This window comes from Bombus huntii, chromosome 14 (genome assembly GCF_024542735.1).
Source record: "Bombus huntii isolate Logan2020A chromosome 14, iyBomHunt1.1, whole genome shotgun sequence".
Lineage (NCBI taxonomy): Eukaryota > Metazoa > Arthropoda > Insecta > Hymenoptera > Apidae > Bombus > Bombus huntii.
Genome location: NC_066251.1, coordinates 5,245,764 through 5,266,675, shown reverse-complemented (window position 1 = coordinate 5,266,675; position 20,912 = coordinate 5,245,764). Strand labels below are relative to the sequence as shown.

The 20,912-nt window shown below is 30.1% G+C and overlaps 8 protein-coding genes across 23 annotated transcripts; 3 read left to right on the top strand and 5 right to left on the bottom strand.

Moving 5' to 3' along the window:
- Nucleotides 1-2: 2 nt before the first annotated feature.
- LOC126872969 (probable ATP-dependent RNA helicase DDX23) lies at nucleotides 3-4,149 on the top strand. 2 transcript variants are annotated; one of them, XM_050633282.1, is made up of 11 exons: nucleotides 3-159; nucleotides 510-1,089; nucleotides 1,191-1,523; nucleotides 1,607-2,029; nucleotides 2,101-2,227; nucleotides 2,298-2,421; nucleotides 2,498-2,613; nucleotides 2,689-2,949; nucleotides 3,058-3,232; nucleotides 3,304-3,547; nucleotides 3,923-4,149. In XM_050633282.1, exons 2-10 carry the CDS (start codon nucleotides 518-520, stop codon nucleotides 3,525-3,527), a joined length of 2,355 nt encoding a protein of 784 aa, XP_050489239.1. In that variant the 5' UTR covers nucleotides 3-159; nucleotides 510-517; the 3' UTR covers nucleotides 3,528-3,547; nucleotides 3,923-4,149. The 2 variants fall into 2 exon arrangements, with proteins under 2 accessions (XP_050489239.1, XP_050489238.1); XM_050633281.1 differs by having other exon boundaries at nucleotides 38-1,089.
- On the bottom strand, nucleotides 3,225-8,697 carry LOC126872984 (prostatic acid phosphatase-like). Of its 7 annotated transcripts, none has more exons than XM_050633328.1 (9): nucleotides 8,551-8,695; nucleotides 5,696-6,039; nucleotides 5,382-5,470; nucleotides 5,141-5,239; nucleotides 4,833-5,072; nucleotides 4,587-4,772; nucleotides 4,172-4,507; nucleotides 3,910-4,099; nucleotides 3,225-3,477 (listed from the first exon to the last, which is right to left on the bottom strand). In XM_050633328.1, exons 2-8 carry the CDS (start codon nucleotides 5,745-5,747, stop codon nucleotides 3,923-3,925), a joined length of 1,179 nt encoding a protein of 392 aa, XP_050489285.1. In that variant the 5' UTR covers nucleotides 5,748-6,039; nucleotides 8,551-8,695; the 3' UTR covers nucleotides 3,225-3,477; nucleotides 3,910-3,922. The 7 variants fall into 7 exon arrangements, with proteins under 7 accessions (XP_050489285.1, XP_050489290.1, XP_050489289.1 ...); XM_050633333.1 differs by having other exon boundaries at nucleotides 6,003-6,039; XM_050633332.1 differs by lacking the exon at nucleotides 8,551-8,695 and adding an exon at nucleotides 7,233-8,544 and having other exon boundaries at nucleotides 6,003-6,039.
- LOC126872996 (uncharacterized) lies at nucleotides 7,332-9,453 on the top strand (the record flags this gene model as incomplete). Its single annotated transcript, XM_050633357.1, has 7 exons — nucleotides 7,332-7,550; nucleotides 7,819-8,022; nucleotides 8,105-8,395; nucleotides 8,588-8,712; nucleotides 8,773-8,890; nucleotides 8,957-9,123; nucleotides 9,209-9,453. Coding segments are annotated over 7 exons (1,350 nt in total), but the record flags the coding sequence as incomplete, so codon positions are not given.
- LOC126872989 (snRNA-activating protein complex subunit 1) lies at nucleotides 8,551-11,387 on the bottom strand. Of its 6 annotated transcripts, none has more exons than XM_050633341.1 (6): nucleotides 11,262-11,387; nucleotides 11,028-11,190; nucleotides 10,591-10,888; nucleotides 10,166-10,506; nucleotides 9,929-10,090; nucleotides 8,551-8,723 (listed from the first exon to the last, which is right to left on the bottom strand). In XM_050633341.1, exons 2-5 carry the CDS (start codon nucleotides 11,168-11,170, stop codon nucleotides 9,967-9,969), a joined length of 906 nt encoding a protein of 301 aa, XP_050489298.1. In that variant the 5' UTR covers nucleotides 11,171-11,190; nucleotides 11,262-11,387; the 3' UTR covers nucleotides 8,551-8,723; nucleotides 9,929-9,966. The 6 variants fall into 6 exon arrangements, with proteins under 6 accessions (XP_050489298.1, XP_050489299.1, XP_050489296.1 ...); XM_050633342.1 differs by having other exon boundaries at nucleotides 11,278-11,387; XM_050633339.1 differs by having other exon boundaries at nucleotides 11,028-11,387.
- Nucleotides 11,388-11,644: 257 nt separating this feature from the next.
- On the bottom strand, nucleotides 11,645-15,426 carry LOC126872980 (aspartate--tRNA ligase, cytoplasmic). 2 transcript variants are annotated; one of them, XM_050633319.1, is made up of 12 exons: nucleotides 14,744-15,426; nucleotides 14,174-14,211; nucleotides 14,012-14,096; nucleotides 13,731-13,914; nucleotides 13,557-13,659; nucleotides 13,170-13,491; nucleotides 12,919-13,090; nucleotides 12,694-12,841; nucleotides 12,429-12,618; nucleotides 12,280-12,360; nucleotides 12,095-12,206; nucleotides 11,645-12,029 (listed from the first exon to the last, which is right to left on the bottom strand). In XM_050633319.1, the coding sequence occupies exons 2-12, from the start codon at nucleotides 14,209-14,211 to the stop codon at nucleotides 11,866-11,868; spliced, it is 1,599 nt and encodes a 532-aa protein (XP_050489276.1). In that variant the 5' UTR covers nucleotides 14,744-15,426; the 3' UTR covers nucleotides 11,645-11,865. The 2 variants fall into 2 exon arrangements, with proteins under 2 accessions (XP_050489276.1, XP_050489275.1); XM_050633318.1 differs by lacking the exon at nucleotides 14,744-15,426 and adding an exon at nucleotides 14,361-14,737.
- On the bottom strand, nucleotides 13,879-17,856 carry LOC126872986 (prohibitin-2). Of its 3 annotated transcripts, XR_007692273.1 has the most exons (8): nucleotides 17,371-17,650; nucleotides 16,915-17,177; nucleotides 16,518-16,835; nucleotides 16,359-16,436; nucleotides 16,188-16,284; nucleotides 14,174-14,211; nucleotides 14,012-14,096; nucleotides 13,879-13,914 (listed from the first exon to the last, which is right to left on the bottom strand). XR_007692273.1 is itself a non-coding variant. In XM_050633336.1 (7 exons), the coding sequence occupies exons 2-7, from the start codon at nucleotides 17,477-17,479 to the stop codon at nucleotides 15,777-15,779; spliced, it is 1,062 nt and encodes a 353-aa protein (XP_050489293.1). In that variant the 5' UTR covers nucleotides 17,480-17,532; nucleotides 17,661-17,856; the 3' UTR covers nucleotides 15,564-15,776. The 3 variants fall into 3 exon arrangements, 2 of the variants coding, with proteins under 2 accessions (XP_050489293.1, XP_050489292.1); XM_050633336.1 differs by lacking the exons at nucleotides 13,879-13,914; nucleotides 14,012-14,096; nucleotides 14,174-14,211 and adding exons at nucleotides 15,564-15,973; nucleotides 17,661-17,856 and having other exon boundaries at nucleotides 17,371-17,532; XM_050633335.1 differs by lacking the exons at nucleotides 13,879-13,914; nucleotides 14,012-14,096; nucleotides 14,174-14,211 and adding exons at nucleotides 15,564-15,973; nucleotides 17,665-17,856 and having other exon boundaries at nucleotides 17,371-17,532.
- Nucleotides 17,857-18,015: 159 nt separating this feature from the next.
- On the top strand, nucleotides 18,016-19,260 carry LOC126872993 (succinate dehydrogenase cytochrome b560 subunit, mitochondrial-like). Its single transcript, XM_050633350.1, has 5 exons — nucleotides 18,016-18,179; nucleotides 18,259-18,315; nucleotides 18,403-18,602; nucleotides 18,681-18,823; nucleotides 18,907-19,260. The coding sequence occupies exons 1-5, from the start codon at nucleotides 18,154-18,156 to the stop codon at nucleotides 19,009-19,011; spliced, it is 531 nt and encodes a 176-aa protein (XP_050489307.1). The 5' UTR covers nucleotides 18,016-18,153; the 3' UTR covers nucleotides 19,012-19,260.
- LOC126872985 (replication factor C subunit 3) lies at nucleotides 18,940-20,892 on the bottom strand. The gene is made up of 5 exons (XM_050633334.1): nucleotides 20,593-20,892; nucleotides 20,307-20,444; nucleotides 20,082-20,247; nucleotides 19,685-20,003; nucleotides 18,940-19,601 (listed from the first exon to the last, which is right to left on the bottom strand). Exons 1-5 carry the CDS (start codon nucleotides 20,677-20,679, stop codon nucleotides 19,244-19,246), a joined length of 1,068 nt encoding a protein of 355 aa, XP_050489291.1. The 5' UTR covers nucleotides 20,680-20,892; the 3' UTR covers nucleotides 18,940-19,243.
- Between the last annotated feature and the right edge of the window lie 20 nt (nucleotides 20,893-20,912).

Here is a 20,912-nt window from a genome sequence, read left to right as displayed (position 1 = left end):
TTCCTCTCTAATGAAAACTATGAAATTATGTCGCTTGCATTGAAAAGTTAACCATAGTCGTTATACCTGTGAATTTGTAAATTGTATACAGCTGTACAAGTGTAGTTCTTGTGTGCAAATTTATTTGATTCAAAGAGAAAAGTTGTTATCTTTCATTTAGTAAGAGAAATTTATTCTGCTTTTATTTATATTTTATAGTTTAAAAGTATATTTAACAACTTCATACAATCTGATTATGTCACGTATACTTTATTGTGACATTTGACAATAAGTGATAATACATTTGATAATAGTCCAAGTATTATATGTTTATTATAAATATTTATAAAAAATGCCATTATAGAGAGTAATTATTAATATAACGATATATAATGTTTATTTTGTTATCTATTTATTATTAAAAAGATAACGAATATTTATGGCTTTAGCTGTATAACCTCTCAAAGTAGTTCATTAATCACTTGTGGATATTATTCCAATTAATCAATTCAAACACAATTAATTTGTAGAATTTTCAATGGCCCATGATAAAAAAGCTGTAAGACGAAGTCGATCACGTGAACGCGATCGCGAACGTGAAAGAGAGCGAGAACGTCGAGATAGAAGACGTTCAAGAAGTAGATCAAAGGATCGGAAAAAAGATAGGAAACGTTCAAGATCGCGTGAAAGATCAAGAGAAAGGGATAGATCACGTGAAAAAGATAGAGATAGATCAAGAGAAAGGCGAGAATTTAAAGACAAATCAAAGGATGACAAAAAGCGTAAACCAAGTCCTATATTTGTCATAGAAGACGAAAGTAAGAAAGAGAACAAAACTGAACCAAAGAAAGAGGAGGAGGAAACTGATGAAAAATCAAAGCTTCCTCCAAAGAAAGAACCATTAAGTTTAGAAGAATTATTAGCTAAGAAAAAGGCAGAAGAAGAAGCACGTGCTAAACCAAAGTTTCTAACTAAAGAAGAACGTACTGCTTTAGCATTACAAAAACGACAAGAAGAAGTTGAAGCAATAAGAAAACAACAGGAGGATATACGTAAATCTTTTCATAGCGAAAATGTTGGGAAAGATAAGGAGTGGGATGAGAGAGACAGGTATATATATATATATATATATATATATATATATAATATTTATTTACATAAATTAAATTCATAAAATAACAATTTATATTTCATTACAACTTTTCAAATAGACGTAGAGATGGTCAGCGTACAAGAGAGGATGAAATTAAAGACAAGGATAAAGAGAAAGAAGTAGAAGCTATTAAGGAACGTTATTTAGGATTAGTGAAGAAAAAACGACGTGTTAGAAGATTAAATGACAGAAAATTTGTATTTGACTGGGATACCTCAGAAGACACATCTGTTGACTATAACAATATATACAAGGAAAGGCATCAGGTACAATTTTTTGGTAGAGGAAACTTTGCTGGAATAGATATTAAAGCACAAAAACGAGATCAAAGTAAATTTTATGGAGAATTACTAGAAAAACGAAGAACAGAAGCTGAAAAGGAACAGGAAAAGTATGTATCTTTTCCTAAAAGTACAATTTATTTATGTAAAAATATACAATTTTTTCATGAATTTATATGTTCTTCTTTTCTAGAATGCGATTAAAGAAAGTAAAGAGAAAAGAAGAGAAGCAAAAGTGGGATGACAGACATTGGTCAGAGAAAGCTCTTCATGAAATGACAGAAAGAGATTGGCGTATATTCAGAGAGGATTATAATATTACAATAAAAGGAGGACGTATACCTGATCCAATTAGATCATGGAAAGAATCAGGATTTCCAAAAGAAATTCTTGATATCATTGATAAAGTGGGATATAAAGATTTAACACCTATACAGAGACAAGCTATTCCCATAGGACTTCAGAATCGCGATATTATTGGAGTTGCTGAAACTGGATCTGGAAAAACACTAGCATTTTTAATTCCATTACTACTATGGATTACTAGTTTACCAAAAATTGAAAGATTAGAAGAAGCAGATCAAGGTCCTTACAGCATAATTTTAGCACCAACTCGGTATGTTTATTATCTATATTTTTAATCCTTTTAATTTACCAGTAAATACTCTATAAATTACATTTTACCAGGGAGTTGGCTCAACAAATTGAAGAAGAGACTAATAAATTTGGACAACCATTGGGTATAAGAACAGTTGTAGTTGTAGGTGGTCTCTCAAGAGAAGAACAAGGATTCAGGTTGAGAATGGGATGCGAGGTACTATTTTTATATATTTATAATGTAAAAAACCATTTCCTACATCTTAAATTAACTTCTATTATTACAGATTGTTATAGCCACACCAGGACGATTAATTGATGTATTAGAAAACCGATACTTAGTTTTAAACCAGTGTACTTATATTGTATTGGATGAAGCTGATAGAATGATAGATATGGGTTTTGAGCCAGGTATGTTCTTCAAACTACTAATTCATCTTGTGCATAAGGTAAGTAAATATTAATTATCACAATCATCAATTTTTAGATGTCCAAAAAATTCTGGAATATATGCCAGTTACAAATCTAAAACCAGACAACGAGGATGCTGAAAACGAAGAAAAACTTTTAGCTAATTACAATACAAAGAAAAAATATAGACAAGTAAGAAATAATATTTAATATTACATTTTATCTAAATCCAAATATATATAATGAACAAATTTATTGTCTTTCTAGACTGTTATGTTTACAGCAACAATGCCACCTGCAGTAGAACGATTAGCTAGAACGTATTTAAGGCGACCTGCTGTTGTATACATCGGCAGCGTAGGAAAACCGACGGAAAGAACAGAACAAATTGTGCATATAATGGGTGAAGCTGATAAGCGTAAGAAATTAATGGAAATACTTAGCAGAGGAGTTGAACCACCAGTCATCATATTCGTTAATCAAAAGAAGGGAGCTGATGTTCTTGCAAGAGGTTTAGAGAAACTGGGCGTACGTTTGAGTTTTAAATATTATATAATATCCTAAATTCAGCAAGAACATATCCTATTTGTATTGTAAAACTCGACATGTGGTGCAATATTTTATTTCATTTTTCAGTATAATGCTTGCACTCTTCATGGTGGTAAAGGACAAGAACAAAGAGAATATGCACTTGCTTCTCTGAAAAGTGGTAGTAAAGATATTTTGGTTGCCACTGATGTGGCAGGCCGTGGTATTGATATTAAAGATGTGTCTATGGTCATTAATTATGATATGGCTAAGACTATAGAAGGTAAATATATATTATTAAAAGAAATCGAATTGTGTGGACAGGAATATATGTTACTTTTCACGTGTTTGTAGACTACACGCATCGTATTGGTAGAACTGGACGTGCTGGAAAAGCTGGTCTTGCCATTTCATTCTGTACCAAAGACGATAGTCATCTGTTCTACGATCTGAAGCAAACTATTCTTGCAAGTCCTATATCTACTTGTCCACCTGAATTACTAAATCATCCAGATGCTCAACATAAACCTGGAACAGTGGTTACAAAAAAACGTCGAGAAGAGAAAATATTTGCCTAAAAAGAAAAAAAAATTTATTTGTAAGTACTTGTTTACAACTATCATGTACGTTTATTTCTTATACGCAAGTACATATTTTCTCATAGAAAATAAGTAGAATATGGACAAAGTATATATGTAACAGAAAAGTAAAATAGATAAAAATATAAATACATACATTTTAGGAAAATAATTTTTATTATTATTACAAATCAGTTTATGTAAATTAAAAAGTTGCTAATATGTATATTTTAGGATTACAATTAAAAAATAAGTGTCTTCAACTATCGTTTCAAAAAAATGAATATATTTATTTTACATGTATTGTACTCTTAGATAATTTTAAAAATATACATGTTTTCATTTATTTAGTGTTGTTAAATTAATTTATTTTCTTATTTACCAAATAACTATAGTCAAGGAAGCGGGGCAGGTGGAGGAGTATAGTCTCCATCGACTTTACACTCTTCATCCCAATTATCTGGAATCATTGGTTTTAAAATCTGTACTAACTGTTCAAGAGGACATACTGTTGTACACCCAGGAACATTCAGAGGATATAGTTTATGTTCAGTGCTATTTTTTAAAAACATCTAAAAAGGATAGAATGTAAACCAGTAATAAAAATGACTTTTACATTTAAGATTTTTTATGCTATAATTTACCTGAACATTCCATCCACCGTTTTTTTCATGCAACTCAATCATTACCATAATATTATAATGTGGCATTTGATTGTTCCATACATGCATAAGATCCATTAAAGTTACAATAGTACTGTCATGACCAACATACATAAACATTTTTCTTTCTTCAGGTTTTAAAATATTATTTTTTTTCGCTAACATATCGCTAACAATCTTTTTTAGAAAAGGTCCTCCTTTAAGTTTCTTAAGATCATCATTATACACATTAAGTTGAAAATCGTATAATGTAAGCGGTATTAGTTTATCAGGATAATAATCTTTAGTCCACTCGGGAAGAGTCAAATTCATATGTTTCTAAAGCAATCAATTTGCGTTATTAATGCAATTTTTATAATGTATAATTTCCCATTTTTGTTAGAAAATCAATACAAACCTCTGCTGTTAAAGTTCCGTAAAGTGAACTCACATCACCGGGAGTTGAAATCACCATACCTGTTAAATTCGTCAATTCTTTGTAGAATTGTTTATTTTCATCTTGAATTCGTTGAACTTCTGACAAGTTCGTAATTGTATGTCGTAATTTAGTATATTTTGGACATGTATCCCATATTAACATTAACTAAAAATATAAAATTATATAAAATATATAATTATTTAAATATTTAAATAAAATGTGTACCCTATCTTCCGAACGTGGTTGGTAAAATAAGGTAACAGGTTGCCAAGCTAAATCATGTTTAAAAGACTGTTTCTCAGTTGGTTTCCACAAAGCTGCTGCTTCTAACATGGCAGACATTTTTGTACGGTCAACAGCAGTGGATTGCAAGTAAAATATGTTAGGGCTATAAGTTGGACCCAAAAAATTATTGTACTGTTTCCTTAAGAAAACACCTTGATTGTATTGATTTCTTCTTCCTTCCTATAGAAGATTACTTATGTTGATAATAAAAATGTTGATATAGTAATAGAAATCGTATAAAGCATTACATTTGTTAATTGACCCCAACCATAAGGCTCCATGGAATTATTGATATAAGGATCATTTGGATAAGTGTCTTGTGGTGCTCTGTCTCCATGCCTCATTACCTGAAAGTTTATTGCCATAGTTAGAAATTCCATATCTTTGTTATGGATTATGTGATAACATTAATCAAATTGCAAACAAATTTAGCTCAAATATGGAAGAAAAACAGAAATGTTCTTTTTCATTTGATTTTTTTATATTTACCACTGTTACTAGTCGAAGGGTATCACTTTCAATATCTTTATTATCTTCATCATTACTTGTCTCAACATTTTCAACTAGTGTAGGCAATTCTAGAAGATAAGAACATATGATACTTTAAATTATTATTTCAAGGACATTCTGAAACTAAACACTCAAACATTAGAAATAGTCACAATTGCAGAAATATCGATAAATTGCAATATTTTTCATGTTTTTTGTCACGTTTAAAGACAAACACATATTCGTTCACAATTTGATACGCGATATTTGGAAATTTACGAAATGTGATTCGCATATGTACAAAAAAAGATTACCTAAAGTTAAGCAGATAACACTCAGGAAAAGAAAGAGTTTAAAAACAATCATTATCAAATTATAATTTTTTTTCTAAGATTTCTATTGACACCTGAACTTCCGCGAGCTATTCTATAAACAGAACGAAAACATATTGGTGCTTAAACAAGTATCAGCAAATGAATCCTTTGTCCCCACCAAGTGAAAACTGGTATTATACGGTATAATGTTACTTCCAAAAAGTCTATGTTGTATACTCAAATATCCAACATTTATTTCATTCATATTAACTATACTATATAAGTGTAGAATATTCCCCGCGCGTACTTCAGATACTTCACGTATCGTTATCACTTCGTGAAACCTAAAAAGAGGGCATAAATTAGTAATATGTTAAAAGAAAATCCTACAATTATTTTTTAACAAACTAAATATTTTTGGTGAAATTGCGAATACGAAGTACTGTTTTCACTAATTTACTTTAATGAAGTTTAGTCAGCGAATTTTTAATGTCGTTTGAATTTTGTACAAATAATATATACATTTGAAGGAAGTACAAAGAAAACTATGCGTTGTTACGCAATAAGCACATTGACTTGCAATAATTTCTATTGTCATGTTATACTATCTTATTCTTGAATTTCATGTTTTATAAAGAACATGTACTAATAAAAATATATTGTAATATATTCTTGAAAGTGAACAGTATGAAATTAGAACAGTTTAAAAATATTAGAATATATTATTCTATTGTATGAATTGCATCGAAGCGTTTGAATAAAAGATGTAGTTCTCGGGTGCTGTGGATTTGATCTTACAAATCCAATACTCGAAACCGATACTAACTCGTTTTTAATGAAATGCAAATGTAATAATGTCATTATGGTAACCGTTAAACACTGCTGGCTATAAGAAAATATTTTAAAAAACATTTTGTACATAATAGAATCGATACTCAAACATGCGAAAAAAAAAACATCATTGTCAAATTTATTAGAAAAGTATGGGGATAATGTTAATAATTGACAATTGTATTGTACAATTGATAATAATTAGTGATAGTAGATACTTATGTAATTCTTGATTAGCAATTGTCACCTTCACCTTAATCGTAGTTAATGACTATTTCTTGGTGTTAATATTTTACGAACGTTAAAAATGACTTTTCAAAATGCTAATGTTTGAGAAAACGAAACAAGAAAAGAGAAATATTAATCAGAATATTCCTTTAAAGTTTAAATACATTTTCAAAGAAAATGAAAGTTCAAAGACTGAAGAAGATAAATTAAAATGATATGCTCATTATAAAAGAAGTACCGATCGAAAAATTATACTTTTGAAATTTTGTTCATTGTAGTATTATTATATCAACATATGTAGGAAAACGAAAAATACATTAATGCGAGGATATAACAAATGTTAAAGAAATCATTGCATTTGAATCCGAGAAACCTTGCCTACTCTCATTTTAGTGGAATTTGTCTACTACATCAGTCTCTTGTCATTTTTTATTGTCAAGGCAACGACATAATCAACCAGGATATTCATTCGTTTTACCGAAATATCTTCCAACCGCGTTATCCTCTGAACAAGTTTTTATAGGCATCTACGAGGATTGATTTCCCTCAGCGCGATCCGAAAATTCTTAATCGCTAAGTAGAAACCTTTAAAATCAAAGTTACGTATGCAAGCGTCTTCGTGAAGTTAAGAATCATCAGAAACGTCGAAGACGTGATTTCACTGAAAGGACCTGGACCTGTAGATACAAAAACCGCTTCAGCCGTGGATCGCTTAAACGAAGGTAGTCAAACGGCGGTGTCGAAACCCCGGAAATCCCGTCGCAAGAAGCCAAAAAACGCTACAGCCAATTCCAAGGTCTTTTTTTAAACTCTTTGATCTATTATTTTTCAATCTTCAATTCTTAAATTATTTGTTGATCGAGTTCATTCCCGTTAACTTCTTTCGATATATATAATACGAACGATAAATATAATATATATAATATATTACAATACAATAAAAAGATTTGTTTCTCAATATAACATTTATAAAAATGGTTAGTGGAGTTGAAGAACGTCTATCTTTCTTTCATTTTTTATTAATTAATATTTAGATGATTTTTATTATATCTTATTAATTAAAGGCAAAAGCTATGTCAACTCCTTGCGGCGAATTTCGAAAGGAGATCCAAAAGTGTAATGTCCAAGCTGGAGCACAAGTGATGAATCAACAACCATGTTCCATACCAACAATTCAAAATCAAACTACCTCGGCGGCACCGATGCGACCTAGATCTGTCTATACAGCGCATAGTTATCATGCACAGACAGATGAAACTAATTTCCAGGTACTTTACATAATAATTAACATGGTTACTAATTATTAAAGGTGATCTTCATTCTTTAAAATAATTTATCTTTCTTCTTTAGCGATACAGTGAATTTCCCAAGTACTTTGAAGCACCACCGTCGGAGCAATGGGGTGGATTAGCCGGTACAACTGCATTTTCTAATTCAACAGCACTTTGGCGACAACAACGAAATTCTAAAACCATTGCACCATATTATGAAGAGACGTGTCTCTACGCAGAAAACTGGAGAGAACATGATACCGATGCTGCTATTGTAGCTACACCGCATGGTACAATTTCATTGAGACTTCACAACAGAATTCGGGTTGATATGACGATCGATCGTGCAGTTAGAGTAATTAATTTTAAGGTATCTTCTTTTTTCTATAACACAATAATTTTTATAACACAATTCCTGTTTCAAGCAAATCTGAATACCATAATTAAGCCATCTATGTAAAAACAACATAATACAAATTCATAGTAAAGCAGTAACACAAACGGAAAGCAATCTCTAATACCTACATGATTATTATCTGAATTGCATTTATCGTCAGCGTAGAATAATATTGTACTATCGTTGAGCGGTTCTGGAGCGGCTGCTGCATTACTCCATCCAAATGGAAGAATATATCAATATGGATCAAGAGTTGAAATCCTGGCCCATGACGCCCATGGCAATAACAAGTCAGTGGTATCTATAACATTATTAAAGTATCATTAACAAGTATTATTATCCTTCATCAGATATGCGAAGATGTGGTATAAAGGGGTGAGCTTTACTTCAGAGCAGTGTGCTCTAGTTTATTTAGTTGATACGGCAGGGACAAGAACAACTACGGATTCATTTTCAGATATGGGTCAGGTATGAAAAACAGATATCATTGTATAAACTGTATAACTGTACTAAAAGGAAATGTTTAACTTTTAGGACTTTTCTCTTAGTGTTTTTTACTCTCGTTCTCGACATGGTGCAGCATGCTTACAAGAAGCTGCAGCAGCTTTAAGTGCTGCTCAATACTGGTTAACTAATGAGGGTGTAGAAAATTGGATCATTAATAATGTTAGAGTTTCACAAACACCTGATGGTCTTGTCAGGTAATTTTATCCATGAAAATTGTAAGAAAAAGTCATTTATACAATAGTGCAACAGTCAATAAGCACATAAATTTTTATTTATTAGGATTGCACGAAATAGTAACAAATACCAATTACGAACATCGCCTAGTAATGGAACAGCTTCATTAACAACACCATTTTTACATTGTACGGCATCTCTTGGTCAAACTTCCCATCTTTTTGTGCGTCGTGGTGAGCGACGTATGCATTATGATGGAACTAGTTTTATTGTACGAAACGCAGGTCACAGTGCTGGATTCGATGATAACAATCAATTGAAAGTTTATTAAGAAAATTTGACATGAACTTATTATCGTAAGCTTTAGAAATGTTTATTGGCGGCAATAATAACACTTACATTCAGTATATAGATTTAATTTTAATGCCGTAAATATACATAAAGCTACATGAAAATGAAAAGTTACATCTTTGAAAATTAATCTCTGATAAAGTAACTTCTTCACGAAATCTATAATACATTTTACTCAGTTTTTAAGTTTAGAAATTTAATCCATTTTAAAGACGTTTAGCCATTTAATTGAATTGTCTTTACTTAAAGTCTGTGCAAAACACAGTTACAGTAAGGTAGAGTACAATATATTCTACAAAAAGTTTTCTTAAAATTTAGAATGATTGATATTTCCACTAACTTGTTCCTTGTACTTATTTTGTATACTTCCCAATAAAACACAATTATCAAATATCATTTAGTCGTTATGGCTTTTACATAAATTATGAACATGCGCGTACTGTATTTCATACTATTATAAAATAATACACTTACGTATGAAAGATGTATACTTCATATCTTTTTCTTTGCTGTTATGAATCTATTGGTAACTCCGAATATGAATCATCACTTTCTAATGCTTCACCTTCTTCAGATTCACTTTCAGGTTCAATACCATCAATTAATGGTCGCATTTTGCGTTTGACAGGCCCTCTTCTAGAATATTGAAACATGATACAATACAATTTAATAAATATACAATAAGTGTATTATTTGTGCAAATGTACATACGATTGAAATTTTGTATGTTCATTTGAAGATTGTCCTTTTAAAGTAGAACAAGATGGTTTTTCAAAATCAATTGTATTTTTCTGTTGATCCCTTCTCTGTTCTTCAAATTCTTGAATATCATTAATGATATCCTGTGCTATATTTGAATTAAATAATTTTAAACTAGCATCTGATAGATTTATTAATTTTGATGCTTCTTTCTTCTGTTCATAAGCTTTACTAAGTTCATTAATTTTTGACAATATTTGATTCTTGTCACTTAAATCTTTTAGTGTTGGCAATATAGAATATGGATTAAAACACTGTGAATTCTTTACAATATATGGTTTTTCCATACCATACTAGAAATACAAAATTATATACGATATATACATATAATTCACAAGCACTATTTATATATATTTAAGAGTTTTCATCAAATTTACCTCTGAATCAAAAAGACAGAAATGAAATGCATTACTTTCAATTAGTTTACACAATATATAATTAGCATCTAAATGTTCTGCTTCTTTTATTTCTGCATGAAGTTCCAGAATACTTTTCCAATCATCTAGTTTAATTTTAATTCTAAATTGATCTATTGGCATTTTGAAGTATATTCCATATAAAAGATATAATCCTCCAATACGTTCTTTAAAACGAGGAGGTAGAAGAATAAATTGTTTACATATATGTAATGCTTCTTCGCAAAATTCTAATAGCTCCAAAAAGGATGGACGGCCCCTAGAAATATAGAGAAAAGATTTATGCAATTTTAAACAATTTATTATTTACTTCAATGATTCCAAATGCATATTCGAAATAAGATTATGGCAAAATTAACCATAACAATTAAATTTAGTGAGATTTAATCTCAACTTACGCAAAGACCAGTGAAAACTTCATTGCTTTCCAGATATCGCAAAAAGTTTCAAATCTAATGTTATCTGCACGTTCAAAACGAGTAATTAATTGTTCGCAATCTTCTTTGAAGCCGTTCATAAACAATGATTTGTTTGTTGCCATTTCAGATCTTGGTAACACAGCTATTATTATATTTAATGAGTACGACAATAAAAGGAATATTTTCTTAAAGACTATAAATTATTATTTTAACCTTCTTTGATACGAACTTCAACTTGTTTGCATTTGAAAACACTTCATCAACATACAGCATTACTTCAAGTTATGTGTGATGGAAGATGTGCATTATGACCGCTGCTATCCCCTCCATTTCTTGGAACTGCCTTCGTGGAGCATACACTATTATACATATACTATACCATATACATATATACATGCATGAATACTAACATAGTACGCACCCTTGCACTATGACTTATGACCAATTTCGGCCCCGAATTGTAATTAGGACGCAAGATATATCATAATTTGCATGTGACATATGTATAACACCTGTGAATGTTCATAGACAGTTTATTTAAAAAATGACATAAAAAGGAAAATAAGACGAGTTTTAAAAAAATAATGACTAACTGATCACAGTATATTGCGAAAATTGCAATACTTTTTTTTATTATTATTACAATTTACATATACGATATATTATAAATCACTATAGACATTATACCTAACTGAAAACGTACTCAAAATGTCTGTTTATTGTTTTTTTTCAATGATATAGTAATTACAAATGATACAAATGTATTCATTATACATTAATATATATGTCCTACACGAATTATTTTAAAGTTGAAATTTTATGGCGTAATACGTTTAGGATCACGAGGGAACATCGAGACTTTTCTAATGTTGTCTAAGCCAAGATATAACATAACAACACGCTCCAATCCAATACCACCACCAGCATGAGGAGGGCAACCATATTTAAATGCATCAATATATGATCTTATCTTTTCTATGTCTACAATTAAAAAAAAATATGTTACATTATTACTGCAAACATATAAAAATATAAAATATTCCTACCAATTTCATGATGCTTTGCACGTTCTGTAAGAAGTTCAGGATCATGAATACGTTGCGCACCAGACATAATTTCTTCACCGCGCATGAACATGTCATAAGAATTTGATGCTTTCTATAATAAATGTAACATATTTAATGTATTATTGTAACACATTATTCTAAAAATGGGTATTCTAAGAGCTTACTGGATTATTTGGATCTGGCATGGTATAAAACGGTCTTACTGCCAATGGATAATTATCCAAGATGTAAAAATCCGTATCGTACTAGAAGTAAGACAATATTGAGAAAAGTAGATTCATATCTACAAATACTATTTTAAAGAAAAACCCACTTTTGCTTTAACAAGTTTGCCTAACAATTTTTCATCCGGCGTAGATAAATCATCTTCTTCGCCCAAAGTTACACCAGCTTCCGATAATAATTCAATAGCATCCTTAAATTCTAATTTCAAAGGTGGATCTAAAAATTTAAATGGTTCGACATTATACTGCTGACGTACAGCCTCGATTTCAGCAGCGTAACTGAAATTAAATATAAGATTAGTATTTTACAATTACAGAAAAAGTATTTTACATCTTTTAATCAACTTTACTAACTTGTCACGGAGACCTTTAAACATCTCTACAAATAACTGTCCAATAGTATCAACTACTTCATGATAATGGTATTTAAATGCCATTTCTAAATCGAGACCGACGAATTCTGTCAAATGTCTATGAGTATTTGAATCTTCAGCTCTAAAAACTAAGAAATTCCCATACATAATAACATATTTCCAAAAAACGAAATGAAAGAATTAAATTTTTTAAATTAAACATTACCTGCTCCTGTTGTAAAAACTTTATCAAAGTCAGCAGCTATTGCCATTTGTTTGTAAAGTTGTGGAGACTGTGCTAAATAAGCATTTCCTTTAAAATATGATACTGTGAATACATTTGCACCACCTTCACTTGCAGCAGATATAATTTTTGGTGTATGAATTTCAACAAATCCCTATAAACAAAAATGTGTGAATAAAATTCTATATGCTGTTTATGATTTTGTAAAATTTATTACTTTTCTGACAACCTACTTTACTTGTAAGTATATCTCTGAATAATTTACAGACACCTGCTTCTATTCTATATATAGCCTGATTAGCAGGAGTCCTTAGATCCAAGACTCTATTATCTAATCTAGTATCTTGATTCACTTTTATGTTCAAAGCATTATCATCGGCTTCCCCTACAGGTCTTGAAGCATCTTCAATTTGTAAAGGCAATTGTGGTTTTGCAACACTTATTACAAAAACTTTTTCAATGTGAACTTCAACATCTTTTTGAGTACATGACTCAATTTTGGAAGGAACACATTTTACAACTGCTTCTACATCCACGATAGATTCTTTGGTAATGCTACAAAATAATTTTGTAAAATAAAAAGTAACATTAATTTTTATTAACTCATTTACACCACTTACTTGGATATAAATTTAATCATTTGTTTGCTGACTTTTTCATTGACTGCAACTAAACCTTGTATTGTATAAGATTGCTGTCTTAGAACGATAAAACACTGTTTACCTATAAGGGAGAAATATTTAATTTGATTACATAAATATTAAATGTTCTTGCTTTATTTTTAAATGATATACCTTTAGCACGACTAGTATGTAAACGTCCCCTTAACCATATAGTCTGATTTTCTAAATTGGGATTCAAATTTTTAACATCAGTAAATTTCCTTTCTGTGTGTTTTTCTTTACTCTGTATTAATCCTATTTCTCCATATTTCCCAACTGATATATCCTCTTCTTGAACTGCATCTTGTTGTGCTTGCTATATATATAAATCAAAAATGCTTTGTTGAAAGCCTATACATCAAACTTTAGAAAATAATTTTTTTTTTATTAAAATATGTAATGATTTAACTTACAATCTGAGCTTTACGTTCAGCTTTCTTTGCTGCTTTTTCTGCTTCTCTTTGCTGTTTCTTAAGAGCCTTCTTAGAAAGCTCATCGCTTAAGAAAGAAAAATAGAGAAACTCAAAAACATAATTTTGAAATAACTGTCTTTTAAAAATAATAATTTATCTTACCTCTCTGTAGTTAGATTAGCACGTTTATCTTCTTTCATCTACAAATGTAATGCAATACCATATTAGTTTAACAAAATATATGGTTAAGTATATTATATAAAGAAAAAATAGAATAGATACAGAAAGAGTAAAAATAAACGTTTGCTTAAAATTACAACCTGAAATTTATTAAATTGAAAATACGCACCTTTATTTTATTCAAACTTGAAAATAGCACGTAATTAATGACAAATTGGCAATACTTTTCTTATCACATACGAGTAGAGGTTATCTACATTGACTACATTAAATACATATATATGCAAGCTAATAGAAATCAAAGATAAAGCATTAAAAAGAGCAGCAAGAATCATAAACTAGTAATGGAGTGTATAAAGGAAAGAGAGAGAAACTGAGGAAATGACCAAGAAGGGAAAAGAGCAAGAAAGAGAAAAAAGGGACTAGAAGAGGTGAGAAATGGAGGAACGCAGATAGAAGCAAGAGAAGAGCAAAAGGATGACAGCAGACCAAATTTTAGAAGAAAGAAGAAAGAGAGAAGCAGAAGAGAAAGGGAATCCAAATATAACATACATTACAGAAATATCGCCAAAGAAGAGTTACCAAAATACTTAGAAGGGAGGATGAAATGAAAGGACAGAAAAATATTAGCAAGATTCAGATGTGGAAACGAGACCAAAGCAAGGGATACTGGAAAGAAGAGGGAGAAAAAAGATGCAGATTATGTAGAAGGAAAGAAGAAGACCTGAGACATGTAATAGAAGAATGTGAAATAACGAGAAGACTAAAGGACATAGGAAAAACACTAAATGATACTGGAGAAGGTTTAACAGAAATAAAAGCAATAACAGAGAGGAGAAGGGCAATACAAGACGGGAAGGAACGACAGGAAGGAAGCACAGCAAGGAGGCAAAAGCCCAAAGTTGCAACAGTTTTTAGTCATTAATTGTTAATTTTTAGTTTTTAATTTTAGCTTTTAGAGATAGAATAATTAAGGGAGTGCAATATAATAGAGTGGATAAGAGGGGAGATAGACATATAAGAAGCGAAACAGGTATAAGAGATGTAAAATCGAAAGTTCGTTCAAAACCGAAAGGTACAGACTAAGCAATAATACAATAATAAAATAAATACATATATACTTATTAAAAAATTTGCCGGAAGTGCACCTCCCAAATGCGTTCCGAAATTTACCATTTTTTAAAGATAAGTTTTAAGTAACAAAGATACAAAGATATTATATAATTCCGAAATGTTGTTCATTCAACATTCACGTTTTTAAATAAATGATTAATTAGAATATTATATCATAAAATTTTTATTATAAATGTCCAGACGAAGATCATGATTGTCGAGTGCCAAATGATTTGTATTTCTAAGAATAAAAGAAGGATAAGGGGACAAACTGTAAATTAACTTTATTTTCTTATGTCGATAATTTGTAAAGACGTCTTGTTAAAAGATTATTAAAATATAAATTCCTTAATGTAAAACAAAAAGATCTTTATCTAGTCTATGACATTAACAAGATTTAGGTGAGGAATATGTTAGAGAAGATGAGCTCGCATCGCAATCTCTTTTTAAATATAGAATTAAAAGTTCGAATTCAAGAAACAATCATTTTTGCTCCACCGTCTGCAGAATCCAATAAAATAGATACTTGTTCTTCTGGAGATATTGGTACAGAATCTTTAATTAATGGCCTTTCATTGGTTTTCACTGTTGCTTGTTGCTCAGATTTTAAAGTTTTCACAGCACTTTGCATAGCATCATTCCAGTTTCCCAAGCCCAGTCTTTTATTACCTGAAAAAACAGGAGCTCGAGATTTGCGAGCGAGCATCACCTTACCACAGGATATTAAAACAAATAACAAGAAATAGGTGCAGTGGAATTTTTATATCTACAATCATCTAATGAATCTTTTTAATAATTTCTTTTGTTATCTACATATATAACGTTGAAGATCATATTACATATGATAGGTATGAAAAAATATTTTGCCGTCTTTATTTCTTACTTTTCAGTTTGTCTGATGAATCATCAAATGATGGATCTTGAATATTTAGCATCAAGCCATTACCACTAAGATACAAACGATTGGGAGAATTAGCAATCTAAAACAAAAATTACGTTTATCATATAATTTTTCGATAATTCATTACAAAAAACAGAATTTTTCTATAATTACCGTGCGAGAAATGTTTTGTGCTGCACGGATTTTTCGTAATTTTAAATAACCTGGGTTTTGACTAAGAGCCAAGCCAAGGTACACTGGAGTTAAGGATATTTCCATTCAGAAAGAATATATGCAACATTATAATTATTTATATTGTTTTTTAAAGGATATCATTTTGGCAGCTTCTGCTTCACCCTCTGCTTGAACAATTTTTTGTTGTTTCTCCTGTTTTGCTTTTTCTACAAAGAACGCAGCTCTTTGCGCCTCCTGTTGAGCAACTTGCTTAGATTCTACAGCAGCTGTATATTCTTTACCAAAACTTAATTCAGTTATTGACACATCATCTAAGACAATATTAAAATCTTTAGCACGTTCAGTTAATTCTTTTCTTACTAAATTTGAAACCTGTTGTCTCTGCGTAATTAGCTGAGATGCATTAAACTTTGCTACAACTGATTTTAATACTTCATTACAAATACTTGGCAAAACCTAAAACACAAACGATTATATTTCAATAACAATTTTATTGAAATTTTAATATGAAAATATTTTGATATTTTACACCAACCTTTTCATCATAATCAAGACCTAAATGACGATACATTGCTGGTAACATAGTTGCATCAGGACGAGACAGCACACGAAGAGAAATATTGACCATTTGTAAATCTTTGGAGCCTGTAGGGGAAGATAATTTCCTAGGCCTACTTCTAATGTCGTAAATAATTGGCCAATGAAACCATGGAATACGAAAATGAAGACCTTCGGTTAATATATCTTGTTGAATTCCTCCCAAACGAGAGAATATAATTGCTCTATGACCAGCTTCCACTGAAATAAGACATAATCATATAACTACAAATGTTTAAAAGCAAATGTTTTTTGCTTTGAATTTTATTTTTTTCATTAGCTTTTTTATCAAATTATATATATATATACATATCGATAATAATTTGTTTATATTACTTATAATATATAAATATTCATTTTTTCTTCTTTCTTTAGTAAATTACGTAAACCAAACCTGTATACATAGATTTCCAAAAGCCATAACCCGTCATACCGACCGCTGCAAGGCATGAAGCGGCAATTCCTATACCATTAGGAGCTTTAGGCAATTTAAATTCGTTCATTTTATTGTATAATATTATTTACTGCAATTATGTCTATATTTTCTCACGATGACCTAAAAATTAATAATTTCTAACAAATATATTGTACTTCGAGATCAAAAATGCAATAACGATCTTTGAGAAATGCTAGGCACGAGCCGGGATTCACAGTAAAGGACGATATCACAGAAAGCTTACATACTTACAAACCATAAGGTGGCTATACTATATGCATATGATTTGTCCCCTATGAAGCCTTATTTTCAAGTGACGATGACGAAGAATATTTTCGTTTATTGCAATAGATAAAATATTAAATTTTCTAGTCTTCTCTACTGTCTCATCAATAAAATAATTTACTTAGTAATAAGTAAAAAATAATATCGGTATGAAAGACATATATAATCTATAATTGCTGACTAGACTAACACTAGTCAGCAATAGTTATAATCGCAGCAATCAAATTTTGTTTACGTTTACTATCTCGTCTTGTTAGACAGACTATAGAAATCATATGTCCCAATATGAGATAATTCTTTTAACTTTTATCTAATCGAATTACTTATATTACGCAATTTTGTCTAAGCCAAATAGTCAGAATAAATACTATAAAAAGACACATAATTTATATCTCTGTTCTATACTTCAACATCTATGTATGTACGTTTAGAATTTAGAATTACGAATATAGTCACATGAACATGGCGCTGTGTTATATGAGGTAGTGAACTGTCGCTGAACTTTTTTAACAAATTTTGTTGTATTTAATAAGACTAATGTTAAAAATTGTTTTTGTTTAGATTGCTTTGCCGGCGAAGCATCAATTCTTGTACTTTCCGGAATGTATATACCTCCAGGTAACTTATTATATAATGTGTAACCTTCGCTCTATTTAAATGTCATTTATGCTTTTTATAAATGAAATTATGAAAGTAATTTTCTAGCTCACGAAATGTTGCCATATCTAAACCACTGTTCACGGGAAGTACAATTTGCGAAACTCATGATGAGAAAAACATGCGCCTTAAGAGACCCATGTCACCACATTTGTCCATTTACCAAATTCAATTAACAGCTTTTCTTTCAATTACACATCGTACAACAGGCATGATATTATCAAGTTATGCCATGCTGCTTGGTATAGGTAAAATTATTATTTATCTCTGCAGAATAAAGCTAGAAATAAAAATCTGTAAACAAATAATTTTTGTTGTAATTGCAGGAACATTACTTATCCCAGGTGGTATTCCTTGCCTCATAGAAATCATTACAAATTTAGGTTTGTCTGCACCTGTTCTTTTCACGGGAAAAACTTTGCTTGCTTTACCTGCTACGTATCATGTATTTAATGGATTTCGTCATTTGGTAGTTAAAGTTTCTTAAAAACTATTGGATTTATATATGTTTTTAATTAATATTTTTTGTTACTAATAAAATCTTGTTTATAGGCTTGGGATTTAGGAATGTTTCTTTCAATTAAGGAAGTGTATTGTACTGGTTATGCGGTAATTGCACTATCAACAATTTCTGCTATTGCCCTTGCTGCAATGTAAATTTAAATAATTATATTGTCACATTGTGATGTAATTTCTATCGAAAATTAATTGTACTGTTAGATTAATGTGTTCCATCTTGTACTTTCGAAATTATATCTAATTTATGACAAAAACCAAAAGTAGACATTATTAGTAATTAATTTATAATAGTAAATACAAAATAATTTACGAATGTATGAACTGATTTAAAAATTATATTTTAATATATGCAAATATGTGAATAAATATATCACACAAAACCTTCAAGAGATGAATCGATAAATTTTTTGTAAATTGCCATAAATCGTGCGACAAATGCTTCTAAATGGAAAATTGGTTTTGATCCTCTGTGCATTCTATGTTCATATTCTGCTGCAACTGTTGCAATTTCAATTTTTAGCTGAAGATCACAATTTTTTATACATTCTTGTAAAAGACCCTTAAATATTAAATCACATGGTATAGCATGTGTTAATAATTCATAGAGCCTGTTTCTTATTGTAAGAAGCTTCTTTGGATTCTGTTCACTGACCATCATATTTGCTGTATTACGAATATACACTTGCCAATCTGGTTCTGTAATACTTTGGTCTGCAGTAAATGGATATCTAAAAATAAAAAGTGAATAAAGTGATATACTGTTTTAGTTAAATGTATCAAAACAAATTTATTGATGGATGAATATACTTACTGCTCAACTTTACAAGCTTCAAGCATTAATATCGCTCGTCGGAGATTTCTGCCACTACATTCAGCCAATCTTGTAGCCAGTTCATCTGGTAAAGTTAAACCTTCGCGTTTACAAATTGAATGCAAAATATCTTTTATATCTGATATTGATGGTGCTGGAACTCTAATCCCTAAACATCGTGATCTGATAGCTGGCAGAACACGAGATGTTGAATTTGCACAAAGTATTAGCCTACATGTAGTGACATATTTCTCCATTGTTCTTCGAAGAGCATGTTGTGCCTCTTTTGTAAGTTGATCCACATTAGTCAGTAATACCACTAATAAAAAATTATGGTTATTAAAAAATGCATAAAATTAAATAATGATCAATTGTTAAATAAAACTTGAAAATTTACCTTTAAATTCTTTTTGTCCACTGGGATCTATTTGATGAGTTTGAGCTGTTGTTTTTACCAAGTCCATTACTACTATCCTATCATGTATACCAACATCGCTTGGGTTTACTTCAATGTGATAGTTGCTACTTATTGTTGTTATCTCTAGCTTCTTCTTGGAAGGTGTCTGAAATCATAAAGTTATCATTTTCAGAATCAAACTAAATATATAAAAATATACCTTACTTCAAATGTCATAGTTTCCATTCTTAATCTGTCAACACCACTTCCATATAATTCTCTTATGATACACATTATACGGGTCTTTTTTCCTGCCCCTGATGGTCCATAAACTAATAAATGTGGAAAATCTCCTTTTTGTATCTAAAATTATAGTATAAGTCATTTGAATTCATTTATATTTAATGATATTACAAATAAAATAAATAACGTCATATAACTTCCAGTATAACCTATTTTCTAACTTACTATTTACTGAACATACTTTAATTATATTTTAAGGCAATATTACCATGTTTTTTAAATATTCTGCTTGTTCTTTATGATAATCCAATTTTCCAAGTACTGTTGGGCGATATTTATCTACCCAGAGACTCATATTTGCTTGAAGAATGTAGAAAACAAGTGTTGTTATTTGAATTCCACTTAATTGAAGACGTAATAAATGATTATTAAATATTATATTAAAAGTATAAACACATTTCGAACATTTACTTGATTAATTATCAGTAATTTTTTTCTTTTACTTATGTATATGTGTATAATTCTAAACAAAGGATTAAATGATCCCGGTACATATTGCTTCTATGACGCTATGAAGTAACGAATTAA

Coding starts and splice junctions, on each gene's coding strand:
- LOC126872969 (XM_050633282.1), top strand. CDS start 518: ATGGCCCATGATAAAAAAGCTGTAAGACGAAGTCGATCACGTGAACGC. Junction 2,228..2,297: donor GGTTGAGAATGGGATGCGAG/GTACTATTTTTA, acceptor CTATTATTACAG/ATTGTTATAGCCACACCAGG. Junction 3,233..3,303: donor TATGGCTAAGACTATAGAAG/GTAAATATATAT, acceptor ACGTGTTTGTAG/ACTACACGCATCGTATTGGT.
- LOC126872984 (XM_050633328.1), bottom strand. CDS start 5,747: ATGATTGTTTTTAAACTCTTTCTTTTCCTGAGTGTTATCTGCTTAACT. Junction 5,471..5,695: donor TGTTATCTGCTTAACTTTAG/GTAATCTTTTTT, acceptor CTTATCTTCTAG/AATTGCCTACACTAGTTGAA. Junction 4,773..4,832: donor AACCACGTTCGGAAGATAGG/GTACACATTTTA, acceptor TTATATTTTTAG/TTAATGTTAATATGGGATAC.
- LOC126872989 (XM_050633339.1), bottom strand. CDS start 11,170: ATGGCAACAAACAAATCATTGTTTATGAACGGCTTCAAAGAAGATTGC. Junction 10,889..11,027: donor AAGTTTTCACTGGTCTTTGC/GTAAGTTGAGAT, acceptor CTATATTTCTAG/GGGCCGTCCATCCTTTTTGG. Junction 10,091..10,165: donor GAACATACAAAATTTCAATC/GTATGTACATTT, acceptor TCAATATTCTAG/AAGAGGGCCTGTCAAACGCA.
- LOC126872980 (XM_050633319.1), bottom strand. CDS start 14,211: ATGAAAGAAGATAAACGTGCTAATCTAACTACAGAGAG. Junction 13,660..13,730: donor ACATACTAGTCGTGCTAAAG/GTATATCATTTA, acceptor TCTCCCTTATAG/GTAAACAGTGTTTTATCGTT. Junction 12,619..12,693: donor TTTAAAGGTCTCCGTGACAA/GTTAGTAAAGTT, acceptor ATTTAATTTCAG/TTACGCTGCTGAAATCGAGG.
- LOC126872986 (XM_050633336.1), bottom strand. CDS start 17,479: ATGAACGAATTTAAATTGCCTAAAGCTCCTAATGGTATAGGAATTGCC. Junction 17,178..17,370: donor TTGGAAATCTATGTATACAG/GTTTGGTTTACG, acceptor GTCTTATTTCAG/TGGAAGCTGGTCATAGAGCA. Junction 16,437..16,517: donor AAGCAGAAGCTGCCAAAATG/ATATCCTTTAAA, acceptor ACTCCAGTGTAC/CTTGGCTTGGCTCTTAGTCA.
- LOC126872993 (XM_050633350.1), top strand. CDS start 18,154: ATGAACATGGCGCTGTGTTATATGAG. Junction 18,180..18,258: donor ATGGCGCTGTGTTATATGAG/GTAGTGAACTGT, acceptor GTTTTTGTTTAG/ATTGCTTTGCCGGCGAAGCA. Junction 18,603..18,680: donor TGCCATGCTGCTTGGTATAG/GTAAAATTATTA, acceptor TTGTAATTGCAG/GAACATTACTTATCCCAGGT.
- LOC126872985 (XM_050633334.1), bottom strand. CDS start 20,679: ATGAGTCTCTGGGTAGATAAATATCGCCCAACAGTACTTGGAAAATTG. Junction 20,004..20,081: donor TGGACAAAAAGAATTTAAAG/GTAAATTTTCAA, acceptor ATTTTTTATTAG/TGGTATTACTGACTAATGTG. Junction 19,602..19,684: donor GAAGCTTGTAAAGTTGAGCA/GTAAGTATATTC, acceptor TTTTATTTTTAG/ATATCCATTTACTGCAGACC.